At 49.4% G+C, this 18,961-nt stretch overlaps 1 protein-coding gene across 3 annotated transcripts; it reads left to right on the top strand.

The window, feature by feature from the left end:
* Window positions 1-355: 355 nt before the first annotated feature.
* Window positions 356-18,938, top strand: obsl1a (obscurin like cytoskeletal adaptor 1a). 3 transcript variants are annotated; one of them, XM_084667433.1, is made up of 26 exons: window positions 363-987; window positions 2,492-3,797; window positions 4,815-5,084; window positions 5,599-5,859; window positions 6,445-6,753; window positions 7,394-7,660; window positions 7,846-8,121; window positions 8,268-8,543; window positions 9,097-9,211; window positions 9,507-9,667; window positions 9,996-10,268; window positions 10,525-10,800; window positions 11,200-11,475; window positions 11,607-11,882; window positions 12,103-12,378; window positions 12,541-12,810; window positions 13,385-13,651; window positions 13,840-14,109; window positions 14,284-14,550; window positions 14,707-14,973; window positions 15,184-15,296; window positions 16,596-16,749; window positions 16,972-17,133; window positions 17,340-17,444; window positions 17,655-17,921; window positions 18,073-18,938. In XM_084667433.1, the coding sequence occupies exons 2-26, from the start codon at window positions 2,591-2,593 to the stop codon at window positions 18,342-18,344; spliced, it is 6,933 nt and encodes a 2,310-aa protein (XP_084523559.1). In that variant the 5' UTR covers window positions 363-987; window positions 2,492-2,590; the 3' UTR covers window positions 18,345-18,938. The 3 variants fall into 3 exon arrangements, with proteins under 3 accessions (XP_084523561.1, XP_084523559.1, XP_084523560.1); XM_084667434.1 differs by lacking the exon at window positions 8,268-8,543 and having other exon boundaries at window positions 365-987; XM_084667435.1 differs by lacking the exons at window positions 17,655-17,921; window positions 18,073-18,938 and having other exon boundaries at window positions 356-987; window positions 17,310-17,425.
* The last annotated feature ends 23 nt before the right edge of the window (window positions 18,939-18,961 follow it).

Here is an 18,961-nt window from a genome sequence, read left to right as displayed (position 1 = left end):
TGATATACACACATGTTTATGATCGAGATCAGCTGGTGTTCCCGGCTCCAGGAGTCACCCTGTGTTTGAGCAGGTGTGGTCTCCTGCTCTTCAGCCTCCAGATCCCCTGGTAAGCTGAGTGATCCGTCACAGAGCTGCTCACCGGACTATCTATAGCCATCATGGAGGGGCTGGTGAATGGAGGGCTCGACTCTATCTCCCTGCCCCCCTCCCCACTTGCCCACCCCCCCCCCATCCATCAGCAGAGCTGGGGGTATTTTTAGGGCATGGCTGCAGCAGCTGCAAAACCATTTAATGCTCTCTCTCTTTCTTAGTCATTCCTCTGCCACTCTCTTTGTCATACTTTTTCTGTCCCTCCCTTTATCCCCAGCTCTGTGGTATGTCCTGACTTCTCTCTCTGTCTCCCTCTCTCTCTCTGTCTCTCTCTCTCACCACTCTTGCTCTCTCGATGACTTGAGGTGGTAGCTAGTCAGAGAAGGAGTCAACGTGCTCACAGTGAGTCTCCATACCTCCAGACTTCTCCCACGCGCCGCCCTGCACACACACACTGAGAAGACAAGGAGATCACAGTATTTGATTGCGGATTCCCCATTTTTCACCTCAGCCGTCGTCTTGAGACTTCAGAGCCTCCAGGTTTAAAACAAGATTGAGGAGAATTGGACCTGAGAGTTCAGAAAATAAGAGCAAGAAGCCTGGACTCAGTTCAACTGTGGGACACGACTCAAAGAGACGACACGGATCATACAAGCCAGGATTGGAGGTATCGGAGCTGAATCCAGACCCCATAGACATCAGCCATTTTTAAGGACTCTCAGAAACACTTACTCTGGCAGGGTCAAAGTTCATTGCCATCAAATCAGAACTGCGGACACAGGGGTAATATCCTCTTGAACACGGGGCGGATGCTGTAAAGAGGAGTGATTAGCGAACTGGCAAATAAGCCATTGCTGATTGGGCTAGATAAATACTTAAATATAAGTATTAATGGTAAGTTTACTATGTTTGTTATTACCTTGTGAATTTATGATCCTTTGTGCTTAAATGTTAACAGGAGAGAACATTGTAGTCAAACCACAAGTGCGTTCAAATGCTTGAGGTAGAGTTATTTGAATCAACCCAGCACAATCCAACCAATGCAATTGTGACATTTCATGAGACGCACGTCAAGTGCTTCCATGCTGTTAAGGCTACGAAGGCTTTGGGGGTGGAAAAAGCTCAATGGTAGAGCATTTGACTGCAGATCAAGGGGTTGCAGGTTCAAATGCTCCCCTGTACTCTCAGTCCCTTTGGAAAAAAGCGTCTTCTAAGTGAACACATTTCATTACTACTCTGAAGGGAGAATGTATGTGCAAGTCTTCAGTATCACCTCACATGAGTGATGAAATCGGAATGGTCTTCTCTTACAGGGGAAAGCCCCCGCCACTAGTTACTGGGTCACCCCTGCTTCAGCTGAGGTCTTAGCAACCATACAATGAACATGAACCTTGATAAGGCTCAACCACACAGACAGACACATAAGCAATGCAAAAGGAATTTCAAGAGCTCACTTGGTTTCTGACAGGCCTAACTATGGACATATGCACTCAGACAAAATGAACACGCTAGTTTTCAAAATATGTTTTCTAAATGCACTGTGTCTAAATGTGGGGCTATGTGATGTTTTCTGTATTAGTCGGCACATTTTATATAGGCTGGACCTGCTCCAGATCTATTTGAGAGTATTCAAAAGTTTGATTTAACTCAGACTTTGCACTCTAGGGAGTGCTTCCACAGTTCCAATATACTAGGGAAAGCAATGTATGCACCCATACTTTACAGTAATATGTACTGTATTTAGTACAGATAGTATTTAGTTACTCAAAGTACAGGTACATGTGTTCATATGTTGATTCCCAGTGCTCTGATACAGAGGCCTTAAAGCCTCTGCCATTTTTGGACAGACTATTTTAACAACATAGCCCCAGTGAGCAACAGCACCAGCTGAGAGTTAAGGTTAACATAGTGAGGAGCCTGTGTGGCCAAAAGTGTCTTTCTTTATCCTGACAAGAAAACAAGTGCTTTCAAAGGCCATAGGAATGATACACATACATACACACAGGGAGTCAGGTGGCTGAGCGGTTAGGGATTTGGGCTCGTAATCAGAAGGTTACTGGTTTGATTCCTGGCTGAGCCAATGACGTTGTGTACTTGTGCAAGGCACTTCACCCTACTTGCCTCGGGGGAATGTCCCTGTACTAACTGTTAGTTAATCTGGATAAGAGTGTCTGCTAAATGACTAAATGTACACATTACATTAAGGCTGAGCAGTGTGGTATGATAATGTGAATTGACCTATACTGTGTTACTGTAAAATGTAACATTTCCATATATTGCACTAATATACTCAAATCATAATAACTGATTAACGGATACAACTGAAATGTACACCCCCCCCCCCCCCCCCCGAAATGCTACAAATGCTATAGCTAAATCTGTTTTCTTTCTTCATCAGCGCTTCATGAGGTAAAGAGAGTCATTTGGTCCTCGTTTTGAACGCCACCAACCATTAACAGTCGGCCAAATTCCACCAATCGAATCCATCCCATCCATCATGGACATCTTTGGCGGCGCCCCTCGCGTGCTGGGCTACCCACGTCCTGTGATTGTGAAGCCTGGCACCGATGCCACCTTGAAGTGCCAGATTGGCGGTGACCCTCGTCCAGAGGTAGTGTGGGAGAGAAAAACAGTGGCCATTGTTCCGGAGGGACGTTACAGGATCTCGGAGGAGGGCAAGGCCTACATCCTCACCATCTGTGGCGTGACCCTCCAGGATGCGGGCCAGTACATCTGCAAGGCGAGGAACTGCGTGGGGGAGACATACGCTGCCGCTACCCTGAAGGTGGAAGGGGAGGTCAGCATGGAGGTCGATGGGCTACAGCAGCAGGCTAGAGTAGAGAACGGGGAACATGGGGGGCAACAGAACGGGCTGGCGTTGCAGCCGAATGGCACCTTCGAGGGGCGACAGAATGGGGAGGTGGAGAGGCGAGACAGAGACGGTGAGGCGAGGGAACTACGCGAAGAGACGGTTGAACCGTCCGAGGACAAACCTCGCTTCCTGATAAAGCCCCTGTCTCTACGCGTGGACCGCGGCGAGGACGCCGCCTTCTCCTGCAAGCTCTGGGGCACGCCGTCCCCCGAGGTCTTCTGGGAGAAGGATGGCAAGAAGCTCGGCGACATATTCGAGAGCTCCCACTTCAGCGCAACCGGATGCCAGGAGGGCGGCTGGTGCCAGCTGAAGATCTACCGCACTCGCATGCCCGACGGCGGCGTTTACACCTGCAGGGCCGCGAACCGCCACGGGGAGGCACTGGCGGGAGCCGTCCTGCTCGTCCAGCCCATCCCGGAACGAGAGGAAGGTGGGGCGACGCCTTCGCCGTCGAACGTCTACTCCAATGGACATCCGTCACCACGCGCCAGCGGAGGAGGGAGGCAGCGAAGCGGGCGGCACGGATCGTCACGCTGCTACCCTGAGGAACAGCCCCACCTGAACTCGTCCAAGGTGAAAAAGTTTGCGGTATCCGAAGGGAAGCACGCCAAGTTCCGGTGCTTGGTGACAGGGAAGCCCAAGCCTGAGATTGTGTGGAAAAAGGATGGGCTGCCCCTAGAGGCTGGGAGGAGGCATCTCATCTTTGAGGACAGAGAGGGCTACTACACGCTGAAGGTTCTGTACTGCAAGCAGCAGGACACAGGACTGTATGTGTGTGCTGCCTCCAATGCCCTGGGAAACACACTGAGCGCTGTTCACCTCACTGTTAAAGGTAGGCCAGTACTTAGCACGACAGTATGGAACTGGTTGATTTCAGCCGTCTCTCTTTCTCCATTCTCCCATCTCTCATCCCTCATCTGTCTCACCAGTGCTCCATCTATCTTTCTTTCCCCTACACCCCTCACATCTCTCTTCACATCTCTTTTTACTGCAGTTCCTTTTACTCGCTCCCTCCACCTCTCTCTCTCTTCTTTCATGAGTAGCAGCATTGTGTGATCAGCTGTCACGTAATATCCTGGTTAATTGCGCTTTATACATTTTGTAAGTAAGCTGTGTTATCCTACTTAATGGGTAATCATTTTGTGCTGATCCTACCACAATGCACACATAATCCTGCAGTTATTCAGCTGTCCCTGTCTATGACATGTCCTCTGTAGTGTAAGTTTGTATGTGTACATCAAACGGGGACTCTCCACAACAGAACAGTCGCTATGGTGATCCATACAGTGATGACAGTGATGCATCACTATGACATGCACCCTGGGAGTAAGCAGGAGTGAAAGGTCCAATGGTGTCACATGTCTCTTCTTATCATCTGTTAATGGGGTGACGGATGAACTACGACGTCACTTGTTTACAACCTCCATCGTCCTGTAGTGATAAACGTTCTCCTATTCCTCTTGAATCCCCAATGCCCCCTCCCTCCCCCACCCCCCCCCTTTACTCAGCCTTCCCCTGCCTCCCCACCTCCCCCGGCCTTCCCCAGCCTTTCCAGACTCCCCACGCGAATCCCCCGGCCAAACTCCTTCTCCCATGCTTGCATGAGTTTCTATATTTAGCACTTGAGCCAACACAAAGGTATGTGGCCTCTGTGCGCCAAAGTTTCGGTTCATGCCATAAGTTAAGTAACCCCTTAACCACTGGTACTACCTTGAGTTACAAAACAACGACACCTTCCTGAACACCATGGTACTGTCTTGATGGATGAGACCATGCAGCATACTCTCTTGATTTGTTTGTAAAGCTCATGTCGTCACAACTTTCTCCCATCACTTCCTTTGTGACCTAGGCCCTCCGGTGCGGTTCAAACGCCCGCTGAAAGATGTCGAGGTGGTCGAGAGAGACGTGGCGGTTCTGGAGTGCGAAGTTCCGGAAGAGTCCATCCCTGCGGCCTGGTACCTGGAGGATCAACGCCTGCAGCCCAGCAGCAAGTATGGAATGGAGCAGAGAGGAACCAAACGCTGGCTCACGATCAGCGACGTGGGAGCGGACGACGACGGGGTCTACCTTTGTGAGATGCCCGATGGGGGCAAGAGTATCGCAGAGCTGACTGTCAAAGGTGGGTGCTCTGGATGTTATTGTCATGAATCTCCTTCCAATGGCTAAACATAGACATGGCAGGGATCTTGTTTTATTTGCTTGCATGTCAACAAGCAGCAGCTGAGCACATCCATTCAAAATCCCCAAATATTTCAGCAGTATCACCACATATTCCAAAGATCATTGACACGTAAACTCACTCTGTAAATCAAAAAATGATACAAATCTGCTTTGTAGTTTTGGCATCACACATCAGGTGTCACAACGTAATTTGTGACCCCACAGATATGTGTGACTGCACACTACATGCTGTCACGTGGAGATGATGGTAGAAATACAACCACAGCTTGAGCAAAGGGACTACACTATTGCATTCAAATAAATACAAATTCTCTCAAAAAACCTTTGGCGCTTCACAGATATTCATTTTTGATCGACATTCGTACCGTTTTTTTCTGGTACATAATCCCTCTCATTTCTACTCAACCTTATTTTTCTCCCTTTCCTGATCTCTCCGTCTTCTCCTCCTCCAGGCACGATTGTGCGTAAGCTTCCCCGTAAGCTGGAGGTCCTGGAGGGGGAGAACGCTGTCTTCTGTGTGGAAGTACAGGAAGAGGAAATGGAGGTCTACTGGTACAAAGATGGGCTGCAGCTGCGAGAGTCCCACCAGATCATCCTCAAGTCTTTTGGCAAAACCCATATCCTGGTCTTTGTCAACGTGGCCTATCAGGACACAGGGGTGGTGACCTTTGTGGTGGGAAGGTCTAAGACCTTGTGCAGGCTGAAGGTCAAAGGTGGGAACTCAACTGCAATAGTGTCTGCTCTCTGGACTAGCAATACTGGCTGGTCTGGTGGACTTTGTAATTGAGATCTTGTGTGCTGCCTTTTGTCGTTGAGATGGCCGATAATGATCACTATATCGACATAATCTTTACAGAACTGTAAATGTGTCAAGCGTCTGCGAAATGACTAAATGTAAAGTATACTTTATCCCTCTCTTCTTCTTTTCTTTCACTTCATCTCCTTTCTGTTCACCTTTCCCTCTTTCCCTTCCCCATCTTCCACTCCTTCTCTGTCCTCTTCCCTCCCTTTCAATTCATTCCAATCTCGCCTCCTGGTCTATCATCCAAAAACCTTTCTTTCTTTCCTCAATTCCTTCCTCCTGCCACTTTCCCTTATTTACATTTAAGCATTTTAGCAGGCGCTTTTATCCAAAGCAACCTCCAAGAGAGAGCTTTACAAAAGAGCATAGGTCACTGATCATAACAACGAGGTAGTCCCAAACATTGCAAGCAGCCAAAACATGAAGCATTACATTGTGAAAAACGAAACAAGTGCCAAGTCCCTGATCTTCCGCTCCTCCTCTCCTACCTCGCAAGCTGCCAAACACAGCCCCCCCACCTGTCCTGTGGGGGCCCAGATGGACGTGGACCGTCCCAACTGTGCTCTCCTGTCCTGGGCCCCCGCCTCCACCTCCTCCCAGGCCACCACACGCTCCATCTACGTGGTGGAGAGACAGGAGGTGGGTTCCCAGGAGTGGCAGAAGTGCGTGACCACGGACGTGGACACCTCGGTGGAGATCATGGGAGACAGCGTGCCCTACGAGGGCGACTTCCGCTTCCGTGTCTGCTGCGTCAACAAGTACGGCCGCAGCGGACATGTAGAGTTCCCCAAGTTCGTCCATCTGGGTGAGTGTTTGTTTGTTCGTTTTCCTACAATCACATTGGAATGGATTGAAAGGGAGGGAAGAGGATGGATAAGGAGTGGAAGATGGGGCAGGGGAAGAGGGAAAGATGAACAGGAAGGAGGTGGAGTGAAAGAAAAGAAGAAGCGAGGGATCAATTATACATTTACATTTATTCATTCAGCAGACGCTCTTATCCAGAGCGACTTACAGTAAAAACAGGGACATTCCCCCGAGGCAAGTAGGATGAAGTGCCTTGCCCCAGGACGCGACGTCATTTTGCGAAGCCGGGAACCGAACCGGCAACCTTCTGATTAGTAGTCCGATTCCCTAACCCAGTGGTTCTCAAACCTGTCCTCAGGGACCCCTTGTCCTGCATGTTTTAGATGTTTCCCTGCTCCAACACACCTGATACAAATGCATGTTTGTTACCAGGCTTTTACAGAGCTAGATAACGACCCTTTTATTTGAATGAGGTGTGTTGGAGCAGGGAAACATCTAAAACATGCAGGACAGGGGGTCCCTGATGACAGGGTTGAGAACCACTGACCCAACCCAGCCGACCCCTTATAGTTGTCTGTGCCGTACAAGAGAACACCCGTTCTTTCCGACCCCATTTAATTCCATTCTGTCAACTCCTTCAGTCCCAGGACCCAAGATCCGCTCCCCTCTGCAGGAGTGTGACGTGCTGGAGGGGGATGACGCTACTTTCTCCCTGGAGCTGTCTGCCTCCATGACAGGCACCTGGTTCCTCAACTCCACCCAGCTGCAGAAAAGCGAGCGGTTCTCCATTGGCCAGAACCAGACTCAGCACTCTCTGGTTATCCACGGAGCCAGGACCAGTGACCACACTGCCGAGGTCACCTTCATTGCCAACGGAGTTCGAGACTCCGCTATCCTCAAGGTCCAAGGTAAGAAAAATAAACTCACACATACATACCAGCACATGCACACACATACATACACACAGCCACAAGCACATTTTCGAGCATACACAACCACCCACACACACATAGACATGTTGTCTTGAACTTTAGTGAAACAAAAAAAGTACTCCAATTCGGATACAATCTTCCCTCTGTCTGTTCACTTGCAGCTGCTGTGGTCAAGTTTAATCCCCTGTCAGAGATGGACAGCAACAAGCGCATGGAGACAGGAGACCCTGTGGTACTGTACTGCGAGGTGTCCCATCCCTCTGCCAGGGTCTGCTGGTACAAGGACGGGGTGGAGCTTCAGATGACGGACGGTTTGTCCATCCAATCAGAGGGAAACATGAGGAGGATTGTCATCCAATCGGCCGAGTCTACAGACTCTGGAGTGTACACCTGTGAGACCATGGGCGATGTCGTCAAATTCAACGTCAAAGTGGATGGTAAGTAACGTGGTGTGTAACTGCATACATGTAGCTGCCAACGTATTGTATGAATGCAGCCCTCACAGTCGACATACCCCACCTATCACCAGCTAACAAGTCATCTCACACCATCTCTCACGTTAACCAACCCAAAACAACCGTAGTGGCGCCAGCCAGGTTCTGTGTCGTCGCTGAAGAGGAGAGGAGGCGGAGCCTGAGGACAGGTGAGGCGGTGGAGCTGCACTGTGACCTATCCGATCCCAGCGCTCAGGTGTACTGGTACAAGGACGGAGAGCAGATCTTCAACCAACCAGGGATCGACTTACTGGAGGAAGGCCTCAGGAGGACACTGATCATCCAATCAGCTGACTTCTCTCATGCTGGCGCGTACACATGTCAGAGCGTTGATGATGTTACTGCCTTTCAGGTGGAGGTCCAAGGTGATTGCTTGACGGAGGAGGGAGAATGATGATAACAGTGGCTAATCGTTTCATGGTTCACTAATTAAGCTGGATTTAATGTTGTTGGGAATGTCACATTTTACTCTGAATGCTTCTCTAAATGAATAACATAACCCTTATTTTCTCTTTCTGTCTCCTTTTTGTTGGTCTTCACTTACCTTCTTCTTATGGTTGCTGAATATACTGTACTGCTTTAAATCCGATTCTACTGTACTGATTTCGTTATCATACTGTGTCTCTAAAAGCATGTAGCATTTCATTACATCTGTTTCATGCTCATTCTTATTTCTTCTTGTTTGACATAATTCCATGACTTGTCATCTCTCCTGGTCTCTCCTAATACAGCACTCCTAACAACAGCATAACCCATCGTAGACTATTCAACCAACCAGTGTCTAGCTATGACTGTGCCTGACCTTCTCTTCCATCCCTCTTCTCTCTCTACCCCCTCTCTTCATCTCCTCCCTCCTCTCACTCACCTTACTCCCTCTTCCATTCTCCCTTCTCCTGAAACCCACCCCCTCCTTCACAGGGCCCCCAGTCACGTTCAGTGCCATTGCAGAGGATGACCTCCATAAGAGTGCCATGGAGCTGGACCCTGTGGTGCTTCACTGTGAGGTCTCCAGAGAGGATGCCACTGCCCTCTGGTGTGATAAAGACTCAATGAAGCGCTTCTAGGGGTTTTGACCTGTTTTCAAGCATTTAGTGGGATGCGTGTCGATTTACCATATCAACGAATCACCTTAAAGTCTTTCCTTCTTGCAGTCAGACAAACTAAAAATACAGTTGTGACAGGACTGCATGTGATTGACACTAGTGTTTGGACTCCTGGGGCTAGTCAAGTGGTTTCATCACGACTATGGATGACTAAAATCCACTTGCACGTCAAGCTGACTTGACTGCGGTTTCATCCGTCTGCTGTGCTTCGCTGACCCCACCCAGGTACAAGGATGGCAGGGAGGTGCAGCCTGGTGAAAATGTCACCCTGCAGGCTGAGGGCACCATGAGGAGGCTGATCCTCCGCTCTGCCGAGGCCTCAGATGCAGGCAGCTACACCTGCCAGGCTGGCAACAGCAGCGTGACCTTTACTGTCCACGTTAAAGGTAGTGTGGGGTGGGGGGGGGGGGGGGACTCCTTCGCAAAACCGGACACTCTTCTCGAAAAACCCACTCTTCTCTTTTAATATTGACGCTGCTTAAAAAACAATGGCCTCCGAGTGCTTTTAACCATCAACTCCTATCGTCATTCCTTCGCCCCATAATTTTTTTTTTTTACCATGTCATTGGGAGGTCTTTATGCCATACATTGTTCTCATCTTTATGCGTTTGATGTGCCATTTTGTGATATTCTCTCCTTGTTTTAGGCTCCCACGACATTAATCATCCACAGTGGCATGCTGTGAGATTAATAGCTGTTTCTCTACTCTGTCAGAACCACCGGTGATGATCGTGGAGCCCAAGGAGGATGTGGTGATGGAGTGCCACCTCTCTGAGGAGATCGTCCTGCAGTGTGAGCTGTCACGCTCCAACGGCCAGGTGCGCTGGTTCAAGGACGGCCTGATGGTGGTGGAGGACGACAAGGTGAGGCTGACGGCCGAGGGGCCGTACCGGAGGTTGAGCCTAGCCAGCGCGGTGGCCGAAGATTCCGGAGAGTACGTCTGTGACACGGATGGCGATTCTGTGTTCTTCCAACTCACCGTCTCAGGTAGGAACGAAGGGATGGGAGGGAGGACGGAGGAGGGATGAATGGATGAATGGATGGAGGGATGGAGGGATGAATTGAAGGAGGTGAGGGGGGTGGACAGATGAATGGATGTGTGGAGGGATGGATTGACGGATGGGAAATAGCGGATGAAGGGACAGATTCAATTATGAATGGGTTAAGGATGCTTGGTTCTGGAAGCTGTTTTCCAATTATTTTTTGTTAAAACAAATTCTAATGACGATTCCTCTCTTCAAAGAACCTTTAGTTCGGATTGTCTACCCCAGTGAGTCAGAGCTGGAGTGGACACATCGGGCTCCGGAGAGGCTGGAGCTGAGCTGTGAGATCTCTCAGGCCGATGCCCAGGTACGGTGGTACCGGGACGGACTGGAGGTGGAGGAGGGCCCTCTGCTGGTCCTGGAGGTGCAGGGAGCTCACAGGAAGCTGGTAATTCCCAGAACCAGTGTGGACCACACAGGAGAGTATGTGTGTGATACAGAGGATGATTCTGTCACCTTCCTGGTGACTATCACAGGTACTTATAGCACTCTATATTGTAAATATTTTATATATAAATTATTTCCTGTTCTTATACTTTTAGTAAAAGGTATACAGTATACAATATCTTTATACATAGACAGGTTACACACCATTCAGTCTATTTAATTGAATTTAATAAAGACGATTACAGAAAAACTCATGATAGTTAGGAGCAGACTTAAGAATCGTACAACACATACTGCCAGTATTAGTAGAAGATACAATTATTTCTGTTAAACATGAATGACCATCAGCTCTAACAGTTCCGGTGGACTATTGTGTGGGCTGTATTGGGTGCCAAGTGTCAAAGTATAAGAACTTATGGTATGTGTATATATACGAAAGGCTTTTGAGGTGTGGACAAATACATGAATTCTTCTTCTTTCTTCTGCAGAGCCTCCAGTGAAACTGGCCAGACCAGAGAGACTTTCGGATGTGATGGAATGTTTCTCTGGCGCCCCCCTGGTCCTGGAGGTAGAAGTGTCACGCCCCAGTGCCACGGTCATGTGGAGAAAGAATGGAGGAGAGGTGGATGAGAGCGGCCATGTCACCATCAGTGAGGACGGACTCCTCCGCCGGCTCACCATCCAACACCCCACACCAGGGGATTCTGGGAAATACACGTGTGACGCCATGGACGACACCATCGATTTCCAGGTCAACGTCTCAGGTGCGAGGTCATAAAACCAATTATGGGTGATAGTCACTTAATAAAACAGATTAATGAATCAACTGAGTGATTGATTTTGTTGCTGTTTATCATATTTATAGTAACACTTTATTTCCAACGTCTTCCACCAGAGGCTCCTGTCAACATTTTGAGGAAGTCTGAGGTGAAGACAGAGCAGAGGTCGCGGGTCTCTGACGACATTGTGCTGGAATGCGAGCTCTCCCGTTCCAATGCTAACGCCAGCTGGTTCAAAAATGGCCGTCGGCTGGAAGGTGACGAGCGTTTCTGTGAGGAGGAGGAAGGTGCTTTCCGATCGCTGGTCATCCTCAACGCAGAGCTCAGTGACTCTGGGGAGTACCTCTTGGATGCTGGAGACGACAGTATCAGCTTCCAGGTCACCGTTGAAGGCAAGGAAGAAGACATCAACCAATCACAATAAAACTGTCAAACACACTGGACACTGGTTCATGTTTATCGTGTCTCTTTGGCCCTTCTCCTGCTCCCCCCTTTTTTGTCTTCTCCTTCTCCTTTTCCACTACTGCTCTTTTTTCTCCTCTCTTGCATTCTCCTTCTCCTCTTCTTGCTCCTCCTCCTATGCTGCTCCTCCTCCTGGCCTTCCTGCTCCAGAGCCTCCTGTGGAGATCATTGGGAACTCGGGGGATCAGGATTACCAGGAGATGGTCGCTGGGGACGACCTCATCCTGGCGTGCGAGGTGTCCCGCGCCAACGCTCCCGTCCAGTGGTTCTGCAACGAGCGCCTGCTTGTCAGCGACCAGCGGACCTACATCGAGAGCTACAGCACCCTGAGGAAACTGATCCTGTCCGACATACAGCCAGGGGACTCTGGGAAGTACACGTGTGACGCCGTCGATGATAAGATGGTGATCATCGTTAAGGTCCTGGGTAAGGAATGTGGCGGTGTTGCTGATGTCTGGGTCCAGTTTCAACGAGCGGTGGAGGAAACTGGATGTGAGACAATGTGTTAACAATCTCAACGGGGGTTTCGATGCAATGACATTGTCCTTCCCACTTTCTCTCCTCCCTTCCCTTGCCCCCACACCCCAGAACCCCCTGTCACCTTTCTGAACAAAGAGGAAGTCAACATAGTCACCGGTTACGAGGCGGAGAGCATAACTCTGATGGGCGTGGTCTCCAAGGAGAGAGCAGTGGTGCGTTGGCTCCACGAATGGTCGCCCGTGGTGGGGGACCGGTTCAAGACTGGCGTGGACAACCACCAACGCTTCCTGATCATCGAGCCCCTCAGGCGATCTGACGCTGGCGACTACACCTGCGATGCCGACACAGACGAGATGCACTTCACCCTACTTGTCAAAGGTCAGCATTATCCTTACTGGTTGTCCGGACACATGTTCTTAATCTTAGACTATCCTGACACGTTATCTGATGCATTATCCAGACATATTATCCTGATACAGTATCTGAGAACAGAACACATAACAAGAACTTAACCCATTACCAGGCCCAAACGGAATACGCGGGCGCAGAAATCAGACGAAAACCCGCGTTTTTTCAAGTAGAACGCATTTGTCTGAGGCAAAATGTAAATAAACTCATATTACGTCTCTATTATTAAAACGTAAGCCAAACATTTTTTGAATAGAAAAGGAAGCACTTATCGACCAAAATTACAACAAGAGACAGGGCCAGGGAGTTTACAGGCGATCTTTATGAGGATGGATCAATACTTTTTTGTAAAGTCTGTCAGCATTCAATCGACCATATAACATCTTCGGTCGCTCCGACATAAGAACAGGAAGGCTAGTGGAATTCCGCAGATTTCCGCAGATTTTCAGTCCGAAGAACCGCAGAAAATGTGAAAAAAATCTGTGCATTACATTTGGGCCTGCCCATGACCTGCCTGCTCCTCTCTGTCCCTCTGCCCACCAAGAGATGAGGGTTCGCTTTGCCCAGCCTCTCCAGGACACTCTGGCTCATGCAGACAGCATGATCACCCTGCGCTGCGAGGTCACCAAGCCCAAGGCCGACGTCCAGTGGCTGAAGGACGGTGTGGAGGTGGTGCCCAGCCGCAGGTTCACCATCCGGGCCAACGGCGTCGAGCGCAGCCTGACCATCCACCGGCTGACCAGAGAGGACACCGGGGAGTATGCCTGCGAGTCTAAAGATGACCGCACCGCCTGCACGCTCCGAGTGGAGAGTAAGCGCTCCTGTGTTGTGGTATTGCAAGGGTTAAAGGTTATTACAAGGGTTCTTTCGGGTGGGATTCGAGTTAAAGGATAGGATTGGAGTTGCTGCAAGGTTAAAGATTAAGATATATCATGAAGGATTACTGTTTTTGTAAGGGACAAGATTTATTGCGCAACACAAACTCCTCTGCCCCCCCAGTGCCTCGTGTGGTCGAGTTTGTCACAGAGCTCCACAACACCACTGTGCTGGAAGGTGAGGATGCCGTCTTCAAGTGCGTGGTCTCCCCTGAGGATGTGGCCTTGGTCTGGCACATGGACAACGAGCCCATCATCCTGGGAGAACGTTTCCAGGCCTCCAGTAATGGCCTGTGCCACACGCTGCTGATAAAAAAGTGCCAGATGCTGGACTGCTCCAAGATAACTGCAGAGGCTGAGCAAGTGGTGTCCAAGGCCTCCCTTAAAGTCCAGGGTAAGAGAAGGCGGGGGTGGGGCTGGGGGTGGGGGGCACGAGAGGGAGAGGAGGGTGGGGGGGGGGGGTCGATGAGAGAGGAGTAAGAGGTTGTGTGGGAGAGATCTCACTTCCCTCCTCCTCACCCCTCCACGTCCTCTTTCCCCTTCTCGTTCCCTTAATCTGCCCCTCTAGAGGCCCAGGTGGTGTTCACCAGGAAGATGGAGGCCATAATGGCGGAGGAGTACGGAGAAGCCACCATGGAGACGGAGGTCAGTCTGGAGAGCGGGGAGGTCCAGTGGATGAGGCAGGGCGTGGTCATCCAGGCAGGGCCCCGCCACACGCTGGGCCAGAGCGGATGCAGACGAAGCCTGACTGTACGCAACCTCACCCTCTCCGACCGCGGCACCTACCGCTGTGAGACGCTGCACGACCGCACGCAGGTCAAACTCAACGTGGAGCGTAAGCGGACCGCCGGAGTGGAACTCGATGTGACCAATACACACCCCCACACACACATACACACAGGAAACACACACATCAACTGACAGCAACCCTTTGCCCACACGCGTCACACATCTTTTCACCAGGCCCTCCTCTCTCCCTCCTCTCCTGCAGCTCGTAAGATCAGTATCCGGAAGGCTCTGAGTGACACAGACACGTTTGAGCGCGAGACGGCCTCCTTTGAGGTGGAGCTCTCCCACACTGACGTGGAGGGGGTATGGCAAAAAGACGGCATTCGGGTCAAACCCCACAACCAATGGCGTGTGAGCACCAACGGGCGTGTCCATGGGCTCACCCTATCAGGTCTGACGCTGGAGGACACAGGCACCATCGTGTTCTCAGCAGAGGGCCTGCGAACCTCCGCCAGACTCAATGTTCAAGGTACGTCTATGGGTGTGTGTGTGTGTGTGTGTGTGTGTGTATCTGTATGTGGGTGTGAACATGGGTATGCATGTGCACAGGCGTGAGACTTTGTGTTCCACGTATCTGCTGACCGGTGAGCGTGTGTTCAACAGGCTGACGTTCTCAGTGAATGACTTCACTGAGATTGTTCAATCGTGTGTTTGTGTGTGTGCCTTTGCCATGTCTCAGAGACCCCGGTGATGCTTCTGAGGAAGCTGTCAGACGTCTGTCTGGAGGAGGGGGCTCCCGCCACTCTGGAGTGTGAGTTCTCCAGACAGAACGTAGACGCCAAGTGGTTCAAGGTAACGGGGCCACTCGTTCCGTCACACGACATGATACATACAGGCAGAGACTTGTTAGCCATGTTGGCCATGATGAGCCAAGAATGGACCTGTGCTTTATCAGTGGACTGTGATTAGTTCCCCGATAATCTCTGTGTCCAAGATGCAACGAATCAAGGGAGTGCTGTAGCGGGGTTTCCTCGTGTTAAAATAGAAATACTTAATTTATCATCAAGTTCGGGGCACCACCCTAATATTGGTTTAGGACATTAGGGAATCCTATATCTAACATGTAATAATCAGTCTCCTCTTTAGGAATGAATTTGTTCTGAGTGTAGAGCCAATCGTAACACCAGTGAACACGCACGTCAAAATATCTTTACAATGAATTTATTCAAGTAAGGTAAACAGATCTTATGAACAACTTAGATTATGAGTTTGATATGAGATATTGGTTTCAATGAACAGAATGAGATGGTCTAACTTGAAGAAAGACAGAAATCACACCAATGCCAAGTTGGGGAAGAAAGAGCGTTAGCCATAGTTACGTCTGATCAGGGGTTGATCAATGAGGTTGAGTCAGCAGGATCTCAGTAATGATAATAGCTTATATATCTTACAGTTTTATACAGTTCAGAGTTCGAGGGAGGACCTGTCTGGGGTCAGACATTGATTGGGGGAAGCTGGGTTCTCAACTCCCCCCTCCTTCCTTCACACCCACTAAAGGTGTGATCTGGTCGCTGGCTGTTTGTTGTTGGGATGTTTGTTTTATTATGAGAGCTTTGTGTACCTACCAAGAATGACATGATTATCTTTCAGTAAGAAGGAGTAGTTACTAGAATCAAGATTTCAGTGAACACAACATTAAAACAAAGTAACAAACATGACACAAATATCCCTCTCATAATTCTTCACCTTGTACTCTCGTGGTAAAGGTGAAGTCTGAAGAACTTTCCTCAAAAGTTATGATTGAGGTATGTTCTTTGTTCAACTGCCGCCAAAACGGATAGCAAATAGTTGCTGGAGACGTGTTGTCTCAAGCAGGCCCTTTGAAGCTTGCAAACTAGCAGGAGGGCTGAGATTGGGGAGGTCCCCCCCCCCAATTCTATGGTTCCTTTGCATAGGCGTTTGGTGGGTAATCAGAATACTGAGGGTGTCACAAGGGCTGATTAGGTTTGTCTGATGTGATTGAATCAATCTTCAGGTGTGGCAAGATGTTGGCTCTGTGTGGTCTTGCTGACCTCACTACAGTGCTTTTCATGTCTGTCTGCCTCTTCCTGTCCATCCATCCATTCGTCCTGCCATCCGTTCATCCTCCAGAACGGGGCAGAGCTGAAGCCAGGGAAGAGCCATCGCATCTACTCCATGGGCAGGAAGCGCTTCTGCCAGATTCTTCAGTGTTGCCGCGCCGACGCAGGGACCTACACGTGTGACATAGGAGACATGACTACTTCCTGTAACCTGGAGGTGAACGGTATGACCTTTGCATTCCCCACGTCCCACTTCACGCACTTCATGTCTTGTCTGTGGTTTCATGTGGATGACCATCCGTCTAATGACTCAAGATGGATTCACATGGGATTCACCTTCAGGTCGCGAGCCCTTCCAAACCAAATGGACTTGACTTTCTTGACACACCCCAAAAAGGCTCATCCTCCCCGGCCCTTTTTGACCTTTGACCTCTCGTCCTTCGCAGAGCGCCAGCTGGAGATCCTGCAGGATCTGGAAGATCTGTACGTCCAGGAAGACCAGAACGCTGTCTTCATGTGTGAGGTCTCCGTGGAAGACGTCCCAGGCGAATGGTACAAGGGCGGGCACAAGATTCGACCCTCCAGCTCCATCAAGACGCGAACAGAGGGTCAGCACCACACTGCACATACTCATCTGTTGGTGCGATTGATTGATTTGATTGATTCATTGTTTGTTTATTGGCTCAGTCAGCCCCTAAGTGAATCAGTCAGTTTACCACCAGTCGTTCTGTCATTTACACTCTAGTTCATGCATTCAGGAAACTGTTTTCTGTTCTCAACTCAGAATAAGACACAACTGTGTCCCTCTGCATAGGCACCAAGCACTTCCTGCTGATGTGTAACGTCAAAGCAGAGGATTCTGGGGAGATCCGCTTTGTGGCCAAACAGATTGAATCCATTGCCTACCTGGAGGTTGAGGGTGAGTAGGTCTTGTGTCATCTTTGCACTTTTGGCAACCTGGCAGGCCTCTTCACTTTTTGGCAACCTGATGGCAACCTTGTTTTAAATTGGATGTAAATCCTTACAGTCTCATCCGAGTTCAACCTTATGTTAACCTAATACCAACCTCAACCTTTCTTCCATATTTTTTTTTTTCTTTATACAAATCTGATGGGTTTGTCTCTTTCAGAGCTCCCTGTTTCGATCGTAAAGCCCCTCCGTGACCGCACGGCTCTGGAGAAGCACCGGGTCATTCTGGAATGTACCGTCTCCACACCGCACTGTGAGGTCACATGGTACAAGGGCAGTGAGGAGCTGGGTGGCTCGGATAGGCTGGAACTGGTGTCAGAAGACTGCTATCACAAGCTGGTCATCCAACAGGTGGCGGTAGAGGACGAGGGCACATATAGCATCAGGGTGGGAGAGCACACGAGTAAAGCCAAGCTGATGGTGGAAGGTAGGGAAAGGTGGTCATTTGTGTTTTGTCGATTTTTTGGGGGTTGTTCTATACCTTTGTTTGTTTATACCACCTCACCATCCCTCCGCCTCATCCCTTCCTCCGTCCTTTCCTCTCCCCTCCTCTCCCCTCCTGTCCTCTCCCCTCCCAGCCCAGGCCCTGGTGATGGTGCGGGACCTGGAGGATGTGATTGTGACAGCCCCGGCCTCGGCCTGTTTCCAGTGTGAGGTCTCCGTGGCTATCAGCAGGGCCCCTGTTTGGACCCTGAACGGTGTCACGCTCCAGCCAGGCCCCTCCGTCCGTCTGGACGACCTAGGAACCATCCATAAACTCACTCTGAAGGAAACCAGCATAGACATGAGCGGGCCAGTGAAGTTTACCACAGGGAAGGCAAAAAGCTGTGCCACTCTCACAGTAAATTAGAGGATGCTGGATGATGTCCAAGCTCTTATAACATCTCCTTATTTTCTCTTGGTGAAATCACTGATCTAACATGGCAGGATTGGTGCCATTTATGTAGAGGACATATTTTTCTACTATCCTGTCATGTTAAATCTAAGTGACTTTAAAGAGGGAAGGACGGATGACATTCTGAGAAGATTCGAACAAAACCAGTGCAAGTGGAGAAAAAGGGGAGGTAGAGAGTAAGCAGGGAGGGAAGGAAGGAGTGTAGGAAAAGTTTGTATTAAGGAGGAGAGTGAACGTCTGTACGTATGGGAAAAGAAACCGACTTTTGGTTAAATATATTTATTAATTACATATATATTCAAGAAAAAAAGAAATGATCACAAATAATGCAAAATGAATGATAGTAGTGAATTTTTAGATATGATGCAATTATTTCCTAAAGACAATGTTTTCTAGAGAGCCCTTTTGTAATATTTGTTTTCAGGAATCGTGGTGCAGCCAATACTGACTAGCTTGAATGGAGGGTTCTACCCACCTTCAGTGAATTTACAACTGACACTTGAAACCATCGGGCTTTGCATAATTAAATTGAATTGTATAGTTTCATAATGTCTCATTTATTTATTGGTTGT

This window comes from Hypomesus nipponensis, chromosome 12 (genome assembly GCF_054491055.1).
Source record: "Hypomesus nipponensis isolate SF chromosome 12, ASM5449105v1, whole genome shotgun sequence".
In the NCBI taxonomy this organism is placed as follows: Eukaryota; Metazoa; Chordata; class Actinopteri; order Osmeriformes; family Osmeridae; genus Hypomesus; species Hypomesus nipponensis.
This window is presented reverse-complemented; position numbering and strand designations above follow the sequence as displayed.